At 52.0% G+C, this 24,290-nt stretch overlaps 1 protein-coding gene across 2 annotated transcripts in view; it reads left to right on the plus strand.

Annotated features, from left to right (window-relative positions):
* The first annotated feature begins 358 nt into the window (after window positions 1–358).
* CREB3L1 (cAMP responsive element binding protein 3 like 1) overlaps window positions 359–24,290 on the plus strand; it is a 54,768-nt gene continuing 30,836 nt past the window's right edge. For both annotated transcript variants that reach the window (XM_068161489.1, XM_068161491.1), the window contains exon 1: window positions 359–627. In XM_068161489.1, coding sequence (XP_068017590.1) covers window positions 520–627 — 108 coding nt within the window. In that variant the 5' untranslated portion in view covers window positions 359–519. The remainder of the gene's footprint in view (window positions 628–24,290) is intronic.

Consider the following 24,290-nt stretch of genomic DNA (forward strand, 5'->3'; position numbering starts at 1 on the left):
CGGCTTGCGGCTTCACCTCGGACACTGACCCCTTGGAAGACCCCATCCGGCTCCACTCTCCGAGGGGCGCAGCGGAGCCTGGCACCGGCTTTCTGCCGCCAGGGGCAGCTGCCTAAGGGTTCAGTTCGCTGTGCCGGGGGTCCGCAGCCCCTGGAGGAGCACGGGAGTCGCGGGCAGCCGCCGGGCTGGTCCTCCCCAGCAGTGCCGGGGGGCTGCACGCCACCGTCGCGCTGCCTTAAGGGGGTGTCGGCGAGGGAAGTGCCGCCCTGCCCCGCCCCGCCCCGCCGGCTCCCGGTGCGCGGGCGGGGCCGTGCCGCCGCCTCCGCCCGCCCGGCCCCTCGGCAGCGGGGCACTGACAGCTGCCCCGAGCGGGCACTCGGCGCGGCGCTCCCGGCTCCCCGCCGCCGCCCCCGCCGCCCCATGGGCCGCCGCCGCCGGGGGGCGGGCGGGAGCGTGCCGCCGCTGTGAGAGCGGGTAGCGGAGAGCGGGGGGCGGCCGAGCCCCCGCGCCGCGGGCACCATGGACAGTATCCTGGAGCCCTTCCCCGCCGAGCGGCTCTTCCCCGCCGCCGGCAACGGTTTCCTCGACCTCGGCGACTTCAGCGAGGCGGATTTCCTCAGCAATGTGGTAAGGGACCGCCGGCAGCGACACCCTCCCTACCCCCAAAGCCCCTCGCTCCCCGGCGGGTGGGGACGGGACGCGCCGCCTGCCCCGGGGCTGCGTGTGCCCGTGTCCTGCCCCCGAGCGAGGGGTATCCCGGGGCTGCAGGTACCCGGGTGCTCCTCGCCGTACACAGCCAAGTGCCCCCCGGTAGTGGCCCCGCCACCCGCAGACTCCGTGAGAGCCCGCCGGAGGTTCTCACACCGCGCCTGCCCGGGGCTGCTGGCGGGGAACAAGCGTGCGGTGCCCGGCGGGGAGCGCATCAGCGGCCGTGGAGCGCACAGCTAACTGGTCGTGGCTCAGCCCTGGCAGCACCGCAGGCACGGCCGTGTGCCATCAGGAGCCCTTGGGGCTCAGCGCCTCCGCTCTCCTCTGCTTGCAACTTTTTCTCCGAGTGGCACTGGGGAGATGGAGCATCTCCCCCTTGGCGTTAAGGCTGGGCTGATTTACTTTGGAGTGGAGGGTGAAGGGGAAGAGTGACTTGGGAGGAAATGCGTTGCCAGTCCCAAGAAACCAAAGGCGTATTGTTCACCTCTCGGGAAACTGCCCAGCCTCTCTCAGGAGCCACACGAGTCCCAAGGCCAGCAGCTCTCCCTGAGCACAGGCTCCTTGCCCGAGCGTTCTGTGGGAGCTCTGCTACAAATCCTGCAGCCCCTCAGCCAGGGAGCACCCAGCCCTGGGGCAGAAGGGGCAGAGTCCCAGCTCAGAGATGCTTTGAGGGTCAGAGCATTATCCGAGGCTAGGCAGCAGGGCACTGCCTGCACTTGAGGCTCCACCAGATTCTCAGCAGCTGCAGCTGTGGGACAGTGCCTGCCCGGGACAGACAGATTTGAGCCATGGCTTGTTCCTCCCCGGTCACAGTATCGGGACATCCCACGTTCGAACTGTAGCATTGTGAGTGCCTTTGAGGGCTGCCGTTGCAACTGGAGCAGGGGAGACGCCAGCACTACCACACACAGAAAGCAAGGGACAGGGAGAGTAGGTCTGGACCCAAACACCTGATGGATCCTCTTCTGCTTTGGTACCTTAAAGGTCTAAAGCCTTTTATGCTGCCTCCCTTGTGGAGGAGACGGTAGAGAGGCAGAACTTTCATCAGTGTGAAGTGCCCCACATTTGGTGTACGGAGACACACCAGCTCTGGGAAAGAGATTATGCAGGCAGCCCCATCTCCCAGAAATGTCTCCAGCTCCTGATTTCCAGGATACCACCACATGGTCCTGTCTCAAGGACTGACTGTGGTCAGGCTCTACGGGAGGCAGCAGAGCCCTGCTGTGCTGGGCAGCCCCTCCAACGGCACATCACCCCAAGACTGAGCGCTTGCTGGCGCTGCGAGGCCTCACCTGCTCCTCTCTGAAAGACTGTTGTGCTTTCCCCAATTCCATGTACATCCAGTGTGGATGAGGCTATGCTGATAGAATCACAGAATTGTCAGGGTTGGAAAGGACTTCAAAGATCAGCCAGTTCCAACCCCCCTGCCACAGGCAGGGACCCCTCACACTACATCAGGTTGCTCAGAGCCACATCCAGCCTGGCCTTCAAAACCTCCAGGGATGAGGCTTCCACCACCGCCCTGGGCAACCTGCTCCAGTGTCTCACCACCCTCATGGGGAAGAACTTATTCCTAACATCCAATCTGAATCTACCCACTTCTAGTTTTGCTCCATTCCCCCTAGTCCTATCATTGCCTGACACCCTAAAAAGTCCCTCCCCAGCTTTCTTGTAGCCCCCTTCAGATACTGGAAGGCCACAATAAGGTCTCCTCGCAGCCTTCTCTTCTCCAGACTGAACAGCCCCAACTCCTTCAGTCTGTCCTCATAGGAGAGGTGCTCCAGCCCTCTGCTCATCCTCGTGGCCCTTCTCTGGATATGCTCCAGCATGTCCAGATCCTTCCTGTAATAGGTGCTGCAGAACTGATAGGAAGTGCTTTATGCCAGGACCTTTTATTCCCTTACCACAGTTAAAGTAGCAGATATTGGCACCAGCCCTTTTCCCTAGGTGCTTTCAGAAGTCAGGTAACCCCTGTCCAATACCAGTGATACCTCTTTTTAGCTTAAATAAAACTTCTGCTTGCAAGTAGACCCCGTGGAAAAGAAGCTTTTGTGTAAGAGTGCCATCTGGTGCCAGCTGCCAGGACAGTGTGTTTAAAGTGTGCGGTGGCCATCAGCAGGCTGGCTCTGTCCTGCCACATTTAAATGGCCTTTCTGCTTGGAGATTGCTTCTCGAAGCACCCTACCCTTGGCTTCACGTTCATCAGGGTGCAGTGACTCAGGCATCACTGTGCTCAGCTTACAAGTAGGAAGGGTTTATTTTTTTGTGGACATTTTTCCCGACCACCAGCTCCACAAACTTCTGCTGAAGTATGAGTCAAGCCAATACCTTCCCTTCCTGCAGATGATAAGAGATTCTGTAGCCTCTTCTCACCTACCAAAACTGGTGATGGGACAAGAGCCAGAATGTAGTCCACCGCCCTCTTTGTTCTCACTCTGCATGGCAACATGGGGGGAAGGAACACACTCACATTTTCTTACTAAATCCAGCAAATCCCCTGGGACCTTAAGATGTGTTGAGAAGTTCTTTTTGACAGGGAACTGTGCAATGCATCACCGTGCACAATAGCTGACAGAGTTGCCAGTGCCTTTTCTTCAAAGATGGGCAGACTTTTCCAGGCATTGTTCTGCCTGCATTTTTCTTAGAATGGACCAGGAATCTTGGCCATAAAATGCCAGTATAAAAACTTTTTCAGAGGGGGGTTGCTTCTCTTTGGAAAGCAAGCAGAAAGATGGATGAACCTTGCTGCAGAAACCGGCTCCCTTGGGGCAAGAACTGCGTGGCTCTAAACTCCTCTCCTTCACTGAACCTTGGCACTCCTTACTAAGGAGTTATCTTGGTCTTTAGCAGTTCTCTGTATTGCTTAGCTAAAGTTGCAACAGAGAAGCAATGAAGGCATGTCTGTAGATGTAGCCTCGTGAAGAGTACTGTGTCCAGTTCTGGAGCCCCTATTACAAGAGGGATGTGGAGGTGCTGGAAGGTGTCCAGAGAAGGGCCACAAGGATGAGCAGAGGGCTGGAGCACCTCTCCTATGAGGACAGACTGAAGGAGTTGGGGCTGTTCAGTCTGGAGAAGAGAAGGCTCCCAGGTGACCTCATTGTGGCCTTCCAGGATCTGCAGGGGGCCTACAGGAAGGCTGGGGAGGGACTGCTCAGGATGTCAGGTAGTGATAGGACTAGGGGGAATGGAATGAAGCTGGAGGTGGGGAGATTCAGGCTGGATGTGAGGAGGAAGTTCTTCCCCATGAGAGTGGTGAAACCCTGGAATGGGTTGTCCAGGGAGGTGGTTGAGGCCCTGTCCCTGGAGGTGTTTAAGCCCAGGCTGGCTGAGGCTCTGGCCAGGCTGATCTAGTGTGGGGTGTCCCTGCCCATGGCAGGGGGGTTGGAACTAGCTGATCCTTGTGGTCCCTTCCAACCCTGAATGATACTATGATACTATGATACTAAGATCTGAGTACTTGATGCAGGACAATAAAAATATTAATTCAAGGAAGTGTGGGGGCTGCCATTCACAGGGGCTGACCCAGCTTGGAGGTGTGAGTCTTCAGAAACCTCATGAAGTTCAGCAGGGACAAATGCTGACTCCCACCCCTGGGATGGGTGGACTGACCCAGGGATCACGGGGCAGTGCTGTGTTGTGGTAGCAAAGACAGCTAGCATCAGGAGGGCAGCAGCAGACAGGCAGAGGGAAGAGATTATCCCCCTTTTAGAATCATAGAATTGTCAGGGTTGGAAGGGACCTCAAGGATCAGCCAGTTCCAACACCCCTGCCATGGGCAGGGACACCTCTCATTAGATCAGGTTGCCCAGAGCCACATCCAGCCTGGCCTTCAAAACCTTCAGGGATGGGGCTTCTATCACCTCCCTGGGCAACCTGTTCCAGTATCTCACCACCCTCATGAGGAAGAATTTCTCCCCAACATCAATCTGAATCTACCCACTTCTAGTTTTGCTCCATTCCTCCTAGTCTCATCATTACCTGACACCCTAAAAAGTTCCTCCCCAGCTTTCTTGTAGCCCCTCTTCAGATACTGGAAGGCCACAATAAGGTCTCCTTGGAGCTTTCTCTTCTCCAGACTGAATAGCCTCAACTCCCTCAGTCTGTCCTCATAGGAGAGGTGCTCCAGTCCTGGGTCATCCTTCTTTCCCTTCATGAAAATAGGGGTTATGTTTCCCCTTTCCCAGTCAGTGGGGCCTTCCCCAGACTGCCATGACTTTGGGAATATAATGGAGAGTGGTTTAGCAACCTCATCTGCCAGTTCCCTCAGTATCTGTGGGTGTATCCCATCAGGTCCCTTGGATTTGAACACTTTGAGGTTCTTCACACGGTCACAAACCTGCTCCTCACTCACGATCTTGACAATCATAAAACCATGTCTGAAATAGAGTGTTCAGTTTTGAACGGCCTGGTACCACAAAGACTATGAACCTCAGTGCATGGAGGGAATGGTCACCAAGACAGCTGGGGGCCCAAGATTTTCTCCCATGAGGAGAGGCTGAGGGAACTAGAACTGCTCAACTGGAGGAGAGGTGGCTCCAGGAGGACCTAGCAGCAGCCTGCCTGCAATGGTGAGGAAGTTAGTGAGCAGGCGGAGCCAGGCTCTTGCCATAAGTGCATAGCCATAAAGTGGAACGGGGAAGATTTTAGATTGGGTATAGGGAAACATTTTCCAATGTGAGGAGAACTGGGAGAGAATGAGGCTTCCCAGAGACACAATGGGAGCTCCTTCCTTGGAGGTTTCCAAGCTGTATCTGGACAAAACCCTCTGCAACCTGTATTTAGTGTTGGTCGTGCTTTGAGCAGGAGGTCAGATTGAAGACCACCCAACCTCTCAGCCAACCTGCATGAGACTATGATTACATGATGGAGTTTGGTAGGGCTTTGTTTGTCTTTTTGGGGATTTGAGGTGGTGATGGTGTTTGGTTTGGTTGTCTTTTTGTAAATCTTCAGGAGATTGGTAGCTGCTTGGTACTTGCACTGGAAATCTCCAACGGATACAAAGTGCTTCTTTTACTTCCCTTAGCTCCCACTGACCAGACCTATATAAAATGACTGCTGACAGCATTATCAGTCTTCCTTTGCTCAGGAGGTCATCTACTGCTCTTGAATTTAGGCAGCTTTGCTCATCTTTTCCTGCCAGAAGGACCTACTGTAACTGAAGCTAATCCATCATGCAGCGCCTGCTTATCAATTTCACCCGTCTCCTGGCCGGTCCAGCATCTCTGGTCATTCCTGCCAGCACCCATCTAGTCACTTGCAGTCTGTTACAGCTGCACCCAGAGAGCTCTTTTTCTCTCAGCTCTTGTCAGTGCTGTGAAACTCTTCAAGAAAAGCCTTATCTTTTGAGTCAGAGTCACCACCATGCTTCTCTAGGTTTGTGACACTCTGGTGCCAGAGTGAAGTCAGAATTAACCAGGTAAACAAGACTCAGGGTTTGGGTGGTTTTTTTTACCCCAGTGGGTTTGTTCAGCTCCTCCATTTCTTCCTGTAGAATACCTTCAAAGATGACTTTGGATGTCCATGTAAGCACAGCTCTCTTCTGACTCTATGCTTTCCAAACCATGCTCTATGCCTCCTAAAAGACATCAAGGAAGAAACCAAACAGCCTACATGCTAAGTTAGAAGTTGCAAAGTGGCCACTCCATAAGTGCCATCCCAGCTCCTCTGGGGAACACACAGTAGTGTGCTCACTCACTGTGTCATCCTGTGTGTCCTGGCATCTTCTGGAGCTTCTTGGGGGGACAGCACAATGGGAGAAGATCTGCTTGTCTCTGTGAGTTGCTTCTTGAGTGCAAACTGGGTTTTGTACCTTCCATGTGCTCTTTCCTTTACTGTTGTCCCACCCTGCAGGAAGGAGGAGAGTAGCAGGACTGCACATAGAGAGCAGTGCTGGTGAAACTCATAGTGGGAGCTTCCCCTGAAGACAGAGAGAGGCTATCCACTGTGGCTGACCACTGCTCTTGGAAGAAGCCTGTACACACTTCTCTTCCTCTTATGCCTACTACAGAGATATAAATAGCACTTACATGGTGCTTAGGTCCTGGACTGACCTCTGGTCTGAGTGAGTTTCATGCTGTGGAAGTTCTCTCTCACCATCTCTGCAGACAGGATAAAGAGTTCAGGCAGATTTGGTTACCCATTTCTCATCCCATCCCATGGCTACACAAGGGGACCTCTGCTGTAATGGGAGGCTGGCTCTCTGGGACTGAAGGCAGTCCCTCATGGGGACAAATGCAGGAGAATTTTGCTCCTCTGTTCCCATGCCTGGCAAAATTTGGTCAGTGACACACCCCTGGTTAGTTAGCCAAGTGTTGGGTAAGGCAAGACTTTTTTCTTTACATTTTGCTTGAAACTTGCCAGTCAGAAATTCCTGTGGGATCTGGAGCACAGATACAGAGAGACCTGGCCTGGTGCAAATGAATCCTAATATAATTGTTCCCAGATTTTCCTATTTCATTGGTTTCTCTTGGCCCCTTTCGTGGTTCCTCCACTTTGTGTGCATGCTGCTCCTTATTGTCTCATAGCAGGACCTGTGGAAGTGCTGGCAGCGGGATGAAACCAGAGCTGAACACAAAAGTTCAGGAGTCTCTGGCCCTACAGCATCACCAGGCAACATATTTGCATTTTGGGAATGAAGAGGGGAAGAGACTTGAGCTTCCTTTGGAAGATTGTAGATCAATACTTCCTCCAGACAGACCAAAGATCATTCGTGTGTCCCTTCTATCTGCCAAGAAGCTGGTGAATGATTGCAATGTTCTTCCTAACTAGAAATGTTCATCTCTTGGACAACTTCCTGCATGGGCTGAGGATCCTCTGGCCTAAACACTCACCTCAGCTGAAGTGGGAGAACCCTTTCACGATGCTGGCAGGCCAGAGCTAGGAGAGAGGTTGCAGCTCAGAGCAGGAGCATGGGAAGGCATGGATCCAAAACGGGGTTAAACAGCGGAGACAAGGCCATCATCTTGGTGGGGAGAAGCAGGAAGGACTTTGGTGAAGTGCTTACAGAGTAAACACAGGGAGGGTTTGGCAGGAGGTGGAAGCACATCTGTGCATACAATCCACTCCTGCTGAAGGGGGCGTCAGCAGCACCATCTGGGAGATGCTGGAGTCATGAACAGCTCCAGCCCTGTCTGCCAGGTGCTGCCCATCCCCTCTGGCATAAGGCAGTTGTTCAATGCTGCCACCACTTTCAGAGAGGAGGAAACCTGAGGTCTCATTTGTACAGATGGCACTGTAAAGAGCCTCTGAGGCTGGCCCACTGGACCTCCCCCTGGTACCAGTATGAGTGCCCAAGCATGATGTCTGGTGGCTTCTTGATCCCATGACAAGTGTTGGGTTCATCGATGCAAAATGTCTTCTGCTGCCTAGGATTGCATCTTGCGCTGTGCTGGTCCCATCTCATGCTGCACCAGTCTTGTCCATCACTGTTCTGGCCCCATCTAGTCCTGTGCTGGTCTTGCTGAAGCCTGGAATGGAGCTGTCTCAGTCAGAGAGGGAAATTTGGCCACTTAAAGGCAAATTTAGAAGTAGGGATTTCACAGCCACAGCTGCAGCCCCACAGAATCACCAAGGTTGGAAGAGACCTCAAAGATCATCAAGTCCAACCTGTCACCACAGACCTCTGGTGTGCTCTTGTGTTTCCTCTGAGAGAGGTCTTCTCCTGCACTTTCCCCCCCTTTTTTTCCCCTCAGCACTTCTCTGTAGGTTTTAAGTATTTAGTGTATAACTTATTTGCTGTTCAAAGAATTCTCAGGGTTAGAGGAGATAAATGCAGACACTTAACTCTCTGGAGCTGTCTTTGTGATGGCCACAGGGCAGGTTCTCTTCTCATAGCCACAGGTAGGATTGTGTTTGATGTGAAGATGTGATTCTCAAGGCTGACTCGTACCAGGGCATTCCAAGAAGGGATGAGTCAACCCACTGAAGCCTCCATGTCCTTATCCCATTGTAAACAGTCCACTGCAGGAAACCAGATGGTTCACAAAAGCCTGTTGGTGAATGTCCTTGCTGCAGAGTTGGAGGAGAGCAGGTAGGGCACCAGGGATGAGGCAAACCATTGCAGCTTAAGTAAGAAATGGCCAAGAGCTGCCTCTTGGCCTGATGTGGCTAGGAGATTTCCCAGGGAAATTCCAGGTCTGTGCTGCAAGGTCAGGTGCTTCACAGGCAATGTTGTGGCCAGCATTACTCTTCAGGAGAGGTGTCTGTTGGAGGGGCCAAATGTCTTAGTCCTCACTTACAGGCTAATCTCAGACCTGGGACTATTAAATCCCACTGATCCCAGCTTTCTGCTGTGGACTGTATTTATCCTCCTTTACACCTCTGCACTGCTGGTACCTCACATCTCCACATGGCAGATGAGAAGTGAGAACTAGGGTGGACCCAATGCTGTGCTTACTGATCAACTACCATGCTGGCACCATGGCTGCCCCTTTGCAGCAGGTGGCTTCTGTGTGTGCAGCTTTAATGTAGTTTGGCATCCTCTGGCTGAAATCACCCACTCTGTTCTCAGGCTGGCAGCGAGGCAGGATAGGTACTGGCATGGAGCCCTTTTCTTGTTGTTTCCTATCATAGTATCATAGTATCAGTCAGGATTGGAAGGGACCACAAGGATCATCTAGTTCCAACCCCCCTGCCATGGGCAGGGACACCCCACACTACATCAGGCTGGCCAGAGCCTCATCCAGCCTGGGCTTAAATACCTCCAGGGATGGGGCCTCAACCACCTCCCTGGACAACCCATTCCAGGGCTTCACTACTCTCATGGTGAAGAACTTCCTCCTCACATCCAGCCTGAATCTCCCCACCTCCAGCTTCATTCCATTCCCCCTAGTCCTATCACTACCTGACATCCTGAGAAGTCCTTCCCCAGCCTTCCTGTAGGCCCCCTTCAGATACTGGAAGGCCACAATGAGGTCACCTCACAGCCTTCTCTTCTGCAGACTGAACAGCCCCAACTCCTTCAGTCTGTCCTCATAGGAGAGGTGCTCCAGCCCTCTGCTCATCCTCCTGGCCCTTCTCTGGACACCTTCCAGCAACTTGCATTGTGAGGTGTTAGGTGTTTTCTTGAGTTGATGCCTGCAAGTCTTGCATTGTGCCTCAGAACAGAAAGAGCTGAAAGGTTGTGAAGAGCCAAGAGCACAGCCAGAGTGTCAGAGGACAGCAGGTAGCATGCTGAAAGACAGGCTGTGTCTTTCAACCTAGTTGCTTCCCAGGTCTGTCATGCAGCATTTACATCTAAGTTTCTCCCAGGTGCATAAGGAAATAATTGTTGGCATCTGTTTTCCTATCAGGTCACGTTGTTTAAGGTTTTCCTTTCCTGTAGTCTCCTGAGCTGACCTGAGGCTTGCCTCAGCTTTCCCCTCTCACCCACCCCATCTGATTTCTTTGCCACCTTCTCTTCTCTTTGCATCTTACCTTTTACTCCTATTTTCTTGAATCTCTCTGGGGCTGTCTGCCTTTGATATCATGGAGAGCTCCTCTGCTCTGGTCAGTGTCCAAGTGATAGATGCTTGACACTGAACTTGACATTCAGACAGGACAAGGTCTCATGAGGGTTGGAACCACAGTAACCCACAAACTCTTTCATTCCTTTTTCCTCTTCCTATTTGATCTTCTCACTTTCTAAGATTGCAGAGGTTCTTTGTACAGGATGGAAGCAACGTGCATGGCTATTCTCCCTGAAACTAGCATGTAATTTAAACCAGCACTGGGGTAATTAGTACCATCTTTAGAGCTCAAAGGTGATGCCTCATGTGAGGTCATTCATTGCAATCACTGTCCAGCTTGTTCCAGAGGAAACTCGCCCTTGACTACCTCAGCAAAGTTGCTTTTGGCTTCTTTACACTGTGACTTTGTCTTGATTAGGAAAAATGCTCATTTAGGTCAGGCTGGCTGACCTGATCAGCAAAGCCTCCTCAAAAGGCAGGGAATGTTTTTCCTAGAATAGATGCAACATAACATGTTCAGCTCAGTGCTCTCTCAGGAGCTCCCCTACATCAGGAATGTCAGGGCTCCCCTGGGAAGAACCTGGCAGCTGAGCCTGGAGGAGGAATACAGCTTGGGCCTGACACCAAGCATGTTACGAAGGAGGGAGCTGGATACAGCTGTAGTTTGGGGCATTCATATTGGATTTGTCACCATCCCTCCTGCAGGTGAACTTCCTGAGGCTGATGTTCAAAGAACTTCTCCCATCCTGAGCTCCCCACCACAGTGTCTTGGGGACACTCGCTTTGCTCCTCCAAACACCATGGCACATCCAGCTGTGCAGCTCAAGAATAACTGTGCTGGGGGAGGCCCAGGGGGTCTACCTTCTGAACTTGCTCCTGGCTCAGCAGTATTTGCAACCCTCCTTCTCCTGAAAGGCTAGCTTTTTGCTCCAGAAGGCGTAGCTGAGGCAGAGGGGGACAAGGATGAAGAAGAGCACCCGGGTCCAGAGCTCTGATAATTAATTGTAGCATGTCAGAGCAGCCTGATGTGAAATGAGTCCCATAAATTCATGGCAGTTGAAGGAATGATCTGTGCAGGTGCTTTTGGCTGAGCTCACTGCTGCTTCAGGGGAGGGACTGCAAGCCAGGAGGCTCAGGGAGAAGGAAACCAGCTCTGACTTTTGTGAAGACTGTTGATGGAAGGTTTCTTTCAAAGCCTTTGCAGTTTCATCATCTGAAAGCTCTTTGCTCAGGGAGTGCTGGAAATCTGGGTCTTCCTTCCAAGCAAATGTGGCAGAATCTGAGAGTTAATGAGGTGCTGTTGAGCCACAAATGTTGAACAGCCAATTGAATGATGCTGGGTTTGTTTTTGTTGTGTGCTTCTTTTTTTCTCTGTCCTTACAGACAGTGGTGCAGTGAGGCTGTCAGGAATGGGAGGACTGTGGTTTACTGCCAGCTCTGCCAGTTACTTAGCCTGTGGTCCTCAGGATGTCACCTGCAGCCATGCAGCTGTGAAATGCATGCCCTTATTCTTACTGGCGTGGGGCAGTGCCATCCATGGGTGAAGCAGATCAGTGAAAAGTTAGACTGGGGTGGGGTTCTGCTAGTAGTATCTGCCAGGAAAGGTCCATAGGAACTGTTAGTTTGTTCAGCCAGTTAGAGTTTCTCTGAAGGACTTTGCAGCTATGCAGGATATTTCCAGCGTTTTCAGTCTGGCAGGTCCATCCTCCACCAGTGTGCCAGCCATCCTTCACCCTTCTCTTCTTCCATCCCCCTGGGGACTGCATGTGTCTGATTCTGACCTCAGATACTTCAAGCCAGTCCAGAGTAACCTTTCAGTGTGAGTCTGAATGACTGTGTTGGTTAGCATCAGGGTTTATACTGAAGCACTTGGCCCGTGCTGTTGCTGACCTGACCTCTTTGGACCTTACTGAAAAGCAAACAATTTGTGCTTTATGGATCCAGTGAATGGACTGCACTCATACCTCACCCTCCACTGCACAACCAAATCCTGGCTCTGCTGCAAAACCTAAGTTCTCCCTGGGTTTGGTGCAACTTGCAGAGAGCACCCCATTACCTTTCTGCCCAGAACTGCTGCGTAGCCAAGGCTGTGCCGGCGTCCCAGGCTCCCAAATTACATCTCATCTGGTTAGTGTCTCAGAAGGAGGCAAGAAGCTGAAAGTACCAGTGTGCCATGGCTTTCTCAGTTCCCTCCTAGTAGGCCATTCCAGAGCCATGCCAGTCCCTCCTGCTGCTCAGGGCATGGCTGTGCATTTTCCCTTTCTCTTTGGAGCTGCCTTTTGCCCATGGTAAGTCTGCCTGACCTGTTGTCAAGTTAGGATCACCACTGCCCACTGAGAAGAGTGATTCAAAGGTTGCTTTGGTGCTTCTCCTGCTCTTCAGGATTTGTCAAATATTGCTGGCAGCAGTCCAGCAGCTGGATTAGCATTAAATCATGAGCAAATGGCCTGCAGCTCTTTTTCAGGCACGTCAAAGCACACACCTTCCACTCTTTTCTTACACATCTTTGAGCCCTGTTTTCATTGCACTGGGAGAGAACTGAGTACCAGATGCTGCTCTGGTCAGTGCTGGGAAGGGAACAGAACAGAGGGTGCTCCACTCTTTTTTTTGTCATTTATTGGTACCAAGGTGGTAACTAGAGCCTGCTAGCTGTGAGAGCAAACCTCTTCTCCCTTCCTGTGTAACTGCAGCCATGGTGAGCAGTCAGTGGCAGCTGCAAGCAGCTGGGATGAGCTGCAGCAGAGCAGAAGCAATGCTCATTCCTCAATTTTCCTGTGTGCTTCAGGCTCCAGGGGAGCAGCCCTGGCAATTTCCTTCTTTGTAGCCAGGGGTTGAAGTCCCAGGTGAGATGAAGGTCCGCATTACTATGTCAACCCCAGCAGCTCCATAGTGTGGTGAGGTCACCCAGCAACCTTGATATCTACTAGTAAATCCAGAGCAGTGTCCTGTCCACTGGTCTCAGATGCCTTCCTGATGTTCAGTGAAATGGATTATGTAGAGTTGCCAGAGGATTTATTTATTTATTCTGGGAAAGGGAAAAGGGAAGGAGGCCAGGGAGGATGGAGAGTAGGGAAAGAAAGAGGGAAGAAGCAGCAAAGACAAGAGAGAGGTAGCTATGCAGTTAGCATTCCTGAGCCATCTGGACCTGTTGGCACGGCCCCAGCTGGATGGGCTCACAGGTCTATCCACAGCATGATGTAATCTCTATCATCCAGCGTTTGATTCTTCTCCTTGCACTGGATGGCCTCGTATCTGGTGCCTGTCTGGAGCGGGCATTTTGATTTCCTGTTGCTATTTGTGGACTTTTCCTGGCTAGTCCTCAAGAGCAGCTCGGATGGTTTGCATTCCTCCAGCCGAAGAAGCAATGCCACCCCACTGGCATGGAGCACAGGCCAGGCACTGCCAGCCTGCTGGCCTGGGAGCAGCAGCCCCGCATGGGGAACCAGCTGTGGTTCACACCATGCCACAGCTGGAGAGAAGGTTACTCCTCTGCCTGGTGCTTGGGCCGCTGCAGCTGAACTCAGGAGTCAGCTCAGCCTTCAACACCAGCACAGACAGGGCTGGCAGGACTGCCCTGCTGGGTCTTGCAGCACAAGAGAAAGGAGGATTTTGTTTGGCCCAAGATCTATTCCTCCCTTTGGTAGATGTGAGTAAAAAGCAAACGATGACCTCAGTTCCTTTCCCTCACTAATGCCAGCACAGAGGAACGCCAGGGCTCAGAGACTGCCCTGTGAAGCAGGTAGGCTTCCCAGCACATAGGAAGGGGAGCTGGGGAGGACATGATCCAATGCTGCTAAGTGCCCACCCTTGCTAAGGGAAGGCCTGTCATCTTCTTCCCTCCATCACTCTGTGCCATTTCCAGGAGTCAGTATGGTCTCATGGGAAGGATCCAGACTTGCATTCCCTTAGTGGTCTGTGGGAGACAGCCATGCCTCACCTAGACCAGCCACCTCTTTTCTTCTTGAGTCCTTCCCAGCACATGAAATGAAGAGGGTTTGCACCTCTGTCTCTATAAAAGTGCACTGTTTGAATATCTTTAAATTACAGGACCCACACAGGAGCAAAATTATCTTCACTACATAAATTCATGGTGTGGAGGGGCAAACAGTAGAGCCACAGGTCCCCTCCTGCCTTCAGAAACAGAGCAACTCCCAGCCTCCTGCATGGCTGGAAAGGTCTGAGATGCCAGAGGATGAAGATGGGATTTCTCTACAGCATAACACTGCTGCAAGCAAACCTCAAAGCCAGCAACACAAGGGGTCTGTTTCAGAGTACGCTGTTCTCCGCGCTGACACAAGAGATGTGGGCAGTTGTGTGATGAGCCATTAGGCAACAGTCTGATGTGAGCACACAGTCATCCCTTCCTCCCAATGCCTTATCCTGCCCCCATGGCTTCCTTAGATTTATTTCCTCCAAGAGCTTGGAAATGAGGAAGTTGAGTGCAGTGACTCCCAAGGAGCAAAATGTTGTTCAGCAGAGCATCCTACTGCCTGGTTCAGAAGCTGTTCTGGTTGCACCCTTGAGAGAGCAGGCGCAGCCTGTGCACCAGGGGTGGACTCACTGGAACCACACAGCTTGAGCTTTTCCACTCAACTCAGCTCTGCTGAGTGAGAGAGTAGCTGAGGAAAACGATGGCCTCTTTATAAACCAACTGGCAAAACTCTTGCATCTCTCCTGGGAGCAGGCCAGGGATTCTGAGTCACCGCTTAAGTGAGTTGCAGCCAAGGTAGTCTTACCCAAAGACATTAAGGGGGAGAGATCCACCCAGGAGTGCCAGCAGAAAGAAGAACTAGTCATGACCACAATTAATAATAACAATGTAAAGATGAAGAGGTTCAGAAATGCTTTGCCCACTCCAAAAATAAAGTTTGAGGACAATTCAAATGCTATAAAAAAAAAAAGAAAGAAAGAAAGAAAAAGGAATAAAAGAAGAGAGAAAAGAGTTGAGAAAGACCGCCAAAGCCTGCATGTCAGCTGCAATGCAAGCAGTCCTGTCCAGCTGGCCTGGGTTCAAAGAGCTCCTATTGTCCAACAGCATTTCCAAGACACCATTCAAAACTTTCAGAAAATGAACCCAAGATGCAGGGTGAGATTTATCACACAATAAAGGCAAGCCAGATGTGTGCACCCTTTGGAGAGGAAGAGCAAAGCAAGGGAGGATCAGACTGCAGAGGCATGAGGGTGGCATGAGAAGGTCTGGTGCTGTGAGCATCCAGGCAGGAACAGGGACTGGGTGCATCTGTGCTGGGACACACCCTGGGCACTTGTGAAGGGTATCATGTATCACAGTATCACAGTATCACTAAGGTTGGAAGAGACCTCGAGGATCATCGAGTCCAACCTATAACCTATAAACACAGACCCCATGATTAGACCATGGCACCAAGTGCCACGTCCAAGCTCCTCTTGAACACCTCCAGGGATGGTGACTCCATCACCTCCCTGGGCAGCACATTCCAATGACGAATGACTCGCTCGGTGAAGAACTTTCTCCTCACCTCGAGTCTAAACCTCCCCTGGCACAGCTTGAGACTGTGTCCTCTTGTTCTGGTGCTGTTGCCTGGGAGAAGAGACCAACCCCTTCCTGGCTACAACCACCTTTCAGGTAGTTGTAGAGGGCAATGAGGTCTCCCCTGAGCCTCCTCTTCTCCAGGCTAAACAACCCCAGCTCCCTCAGCCTCTCCGCATAGGGCTGTGCTCAAGGCCTCTCCCCAGCCTTGTTGCCCTTCTCTGGACACCTTCAAGTGTCTCAATGTCCTTCTTAAACTGAGGGGCCCAGAACTGGACACAGGACTCAAGGTGTGGCCTAAGCAGTGCTGAGTCCAGGGGCACAATGACCTCCCTGCTCCTGCTGGCCACACTATTCCTAATGCAGGCCAGGATGCCATTGGCCCTCTTGGCCACCTGGGCACACTGCTGGCTCATGTTTAGGTGGCTGTCAATCAGCACCCCCAGGTCCCTCTCTGTTTGGCAGCTCTCAGCCACTCCGACCCCAGCCTGTAGCTCTGCATGGGATTGCTGTAGCCAAAGTGCAGCACCCAGCACTTGGACTTGTTGAATGCCATCCCATTGGATTCTGCCCATCTTCCCAGCCTGTCGAGGTCCCTCTGCAGAGCCTTTCTATCCTCTAACTGACCAACATCTGCTCCTAACTTGGTGTCATCTGCAAACTTGCTGATGACTGACTCAATCCCCTCATCCAGATCATCAATGAAGATGTTAAAGAGGATGGGGCCCAGCACTGATCCCTGGGGGACGCCACTGGTGACTGGTATGGAGGACTCCATACTTAGGAACATTCACTTGGCATCAGGATTAAGGGACGGAAAGATCTCACCGACACTTTTTTGTTGCACACAAAACCACGATGCACACAAACCTAAAGAGCTTCTTGTTGCTTCTAGCCCTGGATTACACATCTGCATAATAAGGCTATCTCTGAAAGGATGCCCAGAAGCCAAACCACTGGAGATTTTATCTTGATTTTCTAGGGCTCACGCAGCCTTTGTTGCTGCTTTGTGGCACTGGCCCCAATGGCAGGGTTGTAACTTCTTGTGCCGCAGGAATCACTCACACCTGGGATTTGGTTATGTTACAAATCCAGCAATTAATTATACAGGAAGGTAATTTAATCTTTGAATCTGCTGCTAACGAGGAGTAGAACTTGCCATCATTAAATGAGCCTGCAACTTCTCCCTGCCTGCAGTGAGAGTGGGGCTGTTGCTGCTGTCTGCAGAATAATCTGGGAGGGTGGCCACACACCATACCACGCTCCACAGATTAAAAGGTGACTTGGCTTTGTTCTCAGGAAGATCTGTGGTAGCAAGGACTTGCTCATCTAAGAGCAAAAAGCCTGAGAGAACACTCTGGAGGCTTAAGCTAGAGAATCCCTCTTTGCAGTCACTCATGTAGTTAATTCTTAGAAAGCTGTGGATGTATATGAAGCCTTTAAGATGAGGTGGAGATGTTTCTTCCTGTGAAGATCAGTGGCAGAGGATGAGTTTGAAGCAAGAGGCATGAATATAGCTCCTGCACTCAGCTATGTGAGGAAACATAATTGATTGATCTATTGGTTCCTCCAGGCCCTATAAAACCCATGAAGCCAACCAAGCATTGTCTCCTGGTGCCTCTCCAAGGATGTCCAGAGGATGGATTCTGAAATCCACTGGTTTCTGCAGACACCTCTCCAATGCTGAGGTGCAGATGCCTGCTTGAGCTCAGGCACAGGAGCTCTCAGGGCAGGTTTTCAGGACATAATGGATTTCCTGTCTTCCAAGGAGCATGGGATCTTTTCTTCCCAGACTTGAGCATCCCAGGCATCTTCGTGTTTCTTCTTTTCACTAGCTACAGGGGACTTGGCTGCTGGGCATCATCATGAAGAAGTCCAGCTTGGAGAGGGAATAACTGGAGAGCCAGTTCTTCAGAAAGGGGTTTTGCTGTCTGCCTGGTGAGGGGTTTGGAGCACAAGCCCTATGAGAAGAAGCTGAGGGAGCTGGGGTTGCTTAGCCTGGAGAAGAAGAGGCTCAGGGTAGACCTTATTGCTGTCTACAACTACCTGAAGGGAGGTTGTAGCCAGATGGGGGTTGGTCTCTTCTCCCAGGCAACCAGCACCAGAACAAGAGGACACAGTCTCAAGCTGCACCAGGGGAGGTTTAGGCTGGATGTTAGGAAGAAGTTCTGCATAGAAAGAGAGATTGTCCATTGGAATGTGCTGCCCAGGGAGGTGGTGGAGTCACCATCACTGGAGGTGTTTAGGAAGAGACTGGATGGGGCACTTGGTGCCATGGTTTAGTTGATTAGATAGCGTTTCATGATAGGTTGGACTTGATGATCTCAAAGGTCTCTTCCAACCTGGTTAATTCAATTCAATTCAATTCAATTCAATTCAATTCAATTCAATTCAATTCAATTCTATTCTATTCTATTCTATTCTATTCTATTCTATTCTATTCTATTCTATTCTATTCTATTCTGTTCTGTTCTGTTCTGTTCTGTTCCGTTCTGTTCCGTTCCATTCCGTTCTTCAGCCTTGATTTTCATCCCATGGTTGAAGTGACTGCACTATTTCTGACCAGTTAGACCTCCATCCTGGCCTTTGATCTCTTGCTCACCAACATCACACCTTCATTCTCCCCCAGGGTGATGTTAATCTGAGAGGTGTTACTGCCCTTCACAGGATAGGAAGGATTTCCCCATTCTCCTGAGACTCTGGTTTCTGCAGCTCCACTGCTAAGGTGAAAACGATACCTTCAGTGTTGGAGCTGAAGTTTAATTTCCTATCTGCTGCTCAGGGCACAGATTTTCCACTGGGATATTGGCAGCGGGTCAGAAATCTGCATTCCAAGCTGAATTGCTTTGAAAACAGTCCTAGAGCAGGACCCCACTCAGTCTGCCCGTTGCAAAACCCAGCTCTTGCCCAGCCTGGCCGCTGAAGAGTGTCCCAGCTTTTGGTCTCAAGACTTGGGGTGAAAATCTCTGACATCCTTGAGTCACAGATTGGCTGATCCAGACTCAGTTGCTCTGTAATTGCCCTTTCCAAAGTCCCAAGGAATGAAAGCCACCAGTAATGTTTGGTATTAGCTGCATGCCTCAGCTTTTGGACTTGAACAGAGTACAGCTATCTTCCTCTTTCAAGGCATGCTTTTCTTTATGGGTCTCCAGGGACCTGCCAAGGGACAGAATGCGAATTATCTACAATTTGTGTTCTAAGCACTAAAGAGAAACAGTTTCAGTGAGACAAACGAAACTGATGGTAAAGATAATATAGACCTTTTCTCCTTCTTCGCTTATCTGCCACAGCAGATTTCCTCTGTCTCCCAGGGCACCTTTCTCTTTGCTTACTTTGTATTTCTTGCAAGATGCAGGGGGGTGGGGGGAGAGGGGAAGGCTCATAATGGCATAGGGGTGACAAGCTGTGTCAAAGCAGAGAGCTGCCAACTCTAGTGCCTCCAACTCCATATTGGGCAGGGCTAGAGGATTCCGAGAAAGATGGAAGAAATGGTGAAGTGGTGTTTATTCCAGTTTATGTTGGCTGTTTAATAAACTTACCCTTCCCACTCACTGCTGACTGGCTCGAGCAGTTGCACCTCTCTAATTCATTTTTAATTGTACTGAACATTCAAGGGTGTATTTCATGTCTTTTGGCAATACCGTGACCCAGCTTCGCTGCAGCATGGCAGTAGAGCTCACAGAAAGCCATGCAGAGTAAGCCACTTTGCTCTGCCTGCTGCCTACCATCACACCATGCCTCCCATCTCATCAAGCAGAATTTTGCCCTAAACTGTCCAGGCAGACTTTCCACACACAATGAAATCCATGGAGGCTTTTTCAGAGTAGACTTGCCTCCAGATTTGCAGGGCTGGGCCAGAGCTGCATCCCTGGGTTGTGCAGAGGTGCTGCGTGCCACCAGGCACAGCCATGGAAACCCAGTTGTGTTCTGGCTGCTGTGCCTCAGTGGGGACTGAGAAGGGATGGATATGTTTGGGCTCTGCAGAGGGCATGCTTGAGTGGAGGTGGATTGCGATAACACAACATCATAGACTGGTTTGGGTTGGAAGAGACCTTGAAGATCATCTAGTTTCAACCCTTCTGACATGGACAAGAACACCTCCTACTAGATAAGGTTGCTCTAGAGCCCATCCAACCTGCCTTTGAACACTTCTTGATTTGGAACCTACACAACTTCTCTGGACAGCCTGTTCCAGTGCTGGTTTGGGTTGGAAGGGACCTTGAAGATCATCTAGTTTCAACCCTTCTGACATGGACCAGAACATCTCCTACTAGATAAGGTTGCTCTAGACCCCATCCAGCCTGGCTTTGAACGCTTCTAAGTTTGGAGTCTCCACGACTCTGGACAGCCTGTTCCAGTGCCTCACCACCCTCATGGGGAAGAGTTTCTTCGTAATCTAAATCTGGCTTCTTCCAGTTTGAAGCCATTACCCTCCTCCTGTCACTACACACCTTTGTAAAATGTCCCTCTCCAGATCCCTTATAGGTCCCCTTCAGGTACTAGAAGGCTGCTATAATGTCTCCCAGGAGCCTTTTTTTCTCCAGGCTGAACAATCCCAACTCTCTCAGTCTGTTTTCATAGCATAGCATGGCAGGTAGGGCTTTCCCAAAGGTGAGGAGATAAAGTTCACACAAACCCCCTCCCCCTGATGCTACAGCAGTTGGTCCTCCATCATGGAGTAGAGTTAGGGTGTCACTGGGAGCCTGTTACAAACTCAGCTGAGGCAGCCAGGTTAATGCTAAGAGGTTAACAGGTTTGGACAAGAAGGCAGAGACCCGGGGACAGCAATGGTGATGCAACTTCTTTCTCTCAGAGACGGTGGTTCCATGACGTCTCTGTCCCGGAGACTGTACTGACCTCGGCCTGGGAAGAAGAAAGAAGAGGAAGAGACCCCCTGCCAGCTTGCCCAGGGGTACCTGCACTCCCACTGAGAACACCTCCCATGCATCTCTATTCCAACACAGCCCAGCTGCCACCGGGAGGGCTCAGAAATAAAGGCAGCTTTGTTTTGTAGCAAGCAGGTGTCTGGAGTTCTCCAACCTCAAGAAAGGCCTTGAATGACAAACTTTTTATTTACCTTTCACAGATTCCTAGAAACAGCCTCCAAATCTTCTGCCAAAGGAGACTTAAGAGCAGCTGATCTAAATGTTTCATCCTGAGAGGGCTGTGTCCACTTCTGTGTATGGTTTAAGTCCTGCTCTAACGTTGTTGGGTTTTTCATTAGAGTCGGCTGCAAGGGAGTTGCAAGCCAAAGGAAATTTGGGCTGCTTGTTACACATGCAGCATACAGGCTGTGAAAGCTTGCTGGAAAGCAGAGGTGTTCCTGGTTATCCTCCAGGGCCAGTTGCTGCTGGGAGGAGAGGTGCTGCCATCCGTGCAGATTCAGGGTGTCTCCTGCCATGGGCAAACTGTGTATCATAGAATCATAGCAGTGGGTAGGGACCTACCGTGGCTGCTTTCCACCCCAGGCCAGTGGAGCCTGCTGTGCCCTAAGGGGGGGTGACATGTTTCCCCTACTTCCTAACATCACACATAGCTGCTCCACACCTTGGCATCTGCAGGAGGTTTGAGGGCACGCAGAATAGGACTGTGGCCCCAGTGTAGTGCCACTTGTCTTCTGATTCTCCTCACTGTGAGCTCTACCCTGCTTCACTTGTTCCCCTCATGCAGTGCCTCCAGTCTCTCCACATAACCACTGCCCATGCCAGCTGCTCATCGTGTTTGTGCTGAGCGCACTAAACCTAGGTGTGGCTAACGGGTGTCCATGACTCTTCTGCCACTGCAGCAAGTGTCTCCTTCAGGGCTGCTGGGAAGCCCAGTCACAGGCTGGCAGATTCCAGCTTTCTCTCCCCTTTCTTTTCTCCCTTTTTTTTTTTTTTTTTCAGGGGCAAAAATATTTAAGTTAGGCAACTCACCTACTCCTCCCACGCCTGGGTGACTCCCGAGATTCCTCCCCAGTGAACAGCAGGCTCGCAAACTCTAAGCTGGGTGTTAGACTCACAGCTCCAGAATTCTGTTGTGGTCTGTATTGTGTGTCTGGTTCGACAGCATTTTAACAGCTGATATTTCCTCCCCTGCTGAGGGTGAAGGAGAGAACAGGATGAAAAAAAAACCAACCACAAAACCTTTATGCCTCCCATAGAGGTTACTGCAAAGTATGGGAGCAATATGCACCAGAAGTGGTAGGCTGCCAGAGCAGCAGGCTTGGTGCAATGTCTCCTGAGGCACAGCCAGCAGGAGCAGGAAAGTGATTTTCCCTTGTACTTGGCACTGATGAGGCCACCCCTCTAATACTGTGTTCAGTTTTGGGGCCCTCACTGCAAGGACATTGAGTTTCTGGAGCATGTCCATAGAAGGGCAGCAAAGCTGATGAGCAGTCTAGAGAACAGGTCCTATGAGGAACGGCTGAGGGAACTGGGATTTAGTCTGCAGCAGACAGGGGAAGACCTTGTTGCTCTCTACAGCTACCTGAAAGGTGGTTGGAGCACGGTGGGTATTGGTCTCTATTCCAAAGTAGTGTTAGAACGAGTGGAAATGGTCTCACACTTAGATTGGGCATTAGGAAAAATGTCTTTACTGAGAATGGTTAAGCTTTGGAACAGGCTGCCCATGAGAGGCAGCGCAGTCACCATCCCTGGAGGTGTTCAAAAACCACGTAGACGTGGTATATAGTTTAGTGGGCATGGCGGTGCAGAGGTGACAACTGGACAATGATCTTAGAGGTCTTTTCCAGTATTAATGATTCTATGGTACCCCTGAAGGGCATGAAAAGGCAGAGGCGAGGCCTCCTTGCAGGGCAGAGCCGCGGGGAAGACGAGAGTGGGGTGGCACAGCGTCCAGCCCAGCCGCCCGGCAGCCGGGCACAGGGGCAAGCCGGGACAGGGCGGCAGCACGGGCAAAGCCGCGAGGCGCAGCGGGCCGCGGGCCGCTCCGTCCTAACCCTGCACTCCTCCCGCCCGCCTCGCGCCGCTCCGCTCCGCTGGCAGCCGCCTCTCTGTCATTGGCCGCCGCTCGGCGCCTTCGGCCAATGGGTGGCCGCCGCCGGCGGGCGTTGGCAGCGTGCCGCGGCGGCCGTTAAGCGGCGCGGGACGGGCGGGCGGAGCTGGGCCGGGTCGGGTCGGTGTCTCCGCGCGCCCGCCGGCCGCCCCTCGGAGCTGCGGCGGTGGGGACGCGCTGGGCGAAGTGCTCGCCCCGGAGCCTGCGGCCGCGCCGCCTGGCGAGGTACGGGGGGAAGCGGCTGCCGGCACCCCGGGCCCAGGCGGGGACACCTTGGCAGGCGGCTGCTCCCTCGCTTCAGGGCAGCGCCTCGCTTTGGCCGCGCTCCCTCAGTCGCCTTCCCCGATTGTGTCTTGAGCCTCTGCCGTCCCTCCAAGGCCTTGTGGCGCCTAGTGCTGGAAATTATAAATCCAGGTCCTTGGCACGGATGCGCGGTGGAAGGAGGTTTCCACGGCGAGCCGTGCCTGAGTCTTGCTGAGACTTCGCAGGGCACCGAGGACAGGGCAGCAGCCGCTGCCCCCCAGGCGTGACGGCGTGTAGCGCCTTTGCCATGGGGAGCTGCCGTGCCCGTGGGACCCAGCTGGCGGCATGGCTGGCCTGTGGGCAAGCCGCTCAGCTGCCTTGCTGTTAGTGACCACAACCACCCCCACCCCTTCTGGTCATTCTGAATTATTCTACAGACAGCAATAAATTCCAGGCCTGGTTCCAGATCAAGTTCAGTCAAACCCTCCACCATTTGGAGGCTGGGTTGCCAGGGGAGCTTTTGGGTTCACCATAGGGTCCAGGGTGGTGATGCTGAAAATAATCATAGAATCACAGAATCAGTAAGGTTCCAACCTTACTCAAAGCTCAAAGATCATCAAGTCCAACCTGTCACCTAAGACCTCATGACTACTAAACCATGGCTTCAATCACAGTGACTTGGGCATTGCCAGCAGTCGGTGAGAAAGACTGAAGGGTGCTGCTGGTCAACATACTGTCCTGCTGCTGGAGGGAAATAGCTGTGGGGCTTGCAGATGGTTTGTGCTTCAGCCATGCCATGCAGAGAAGCAGGAACAGTAAGGAGGTAGCAGGTCAGCAACAAGCTATCAAGGCTGACCAGGCACAGAGCAGTGGGGAGCCGTGGTACGTGAGGGGCGAGAGGAGCGACATGGGTCGGGGCAGAGGGGGACTAGAGAGATTCAAGAGAGCCAAGAGGAGGTTGGATGGTTGCTGGTGCTCCTTGGGGTGCACATGCACCAGCTAGACTGTGAGAAGCGTGCACAGCATCTGTCCATCCTGCCTGGATCTTGTTAACGCTGTCAAGGCCTTCACAAGGTCTAAAACTCACTGCATTTTAAAGAGAGCAGAAGGACTGTCTGGAGTGTATGGGCTCTTCTTTCCTGGAATGTAAAGGAAACCTCGACTGTGCAGCTGGAGTGCAGGGGGCTTCATTCCTTAGTGAAAGCAGAGAAGTGAAATGCAGATGTCACAGCTGGGACAGGAGATTTATCTTGGCAAGCAAAGAGGAAAAATACTTTCAAAAAGAAAAGAGAAAACTTAGAAGAATCCCCTCCCCATCTGCACTGCCTGCCAGTGCGAGCAGAACCTCCAACCTGCAAAAGCCCTTCGTCTCTTGGGCCTGGGCTGCC

This window comes from Melanerpes formicivorus, unplaced genomic scaffold (genome assembly GCF_026170545.1).
Source record: "Melanerpes formicivorus ecotype bairdi unplaced genomic scaffold, bMelFor1.0.p_v2 SCAF_58, whole genome shotgun sequence".
Classification (NCBI taxonomy): domain Eukaryota; kingdom Metazoa; phylum Chordata; class Aves; order Piciformes; family Picidae; genus Melanerpes; species Melanerpes formicivorus.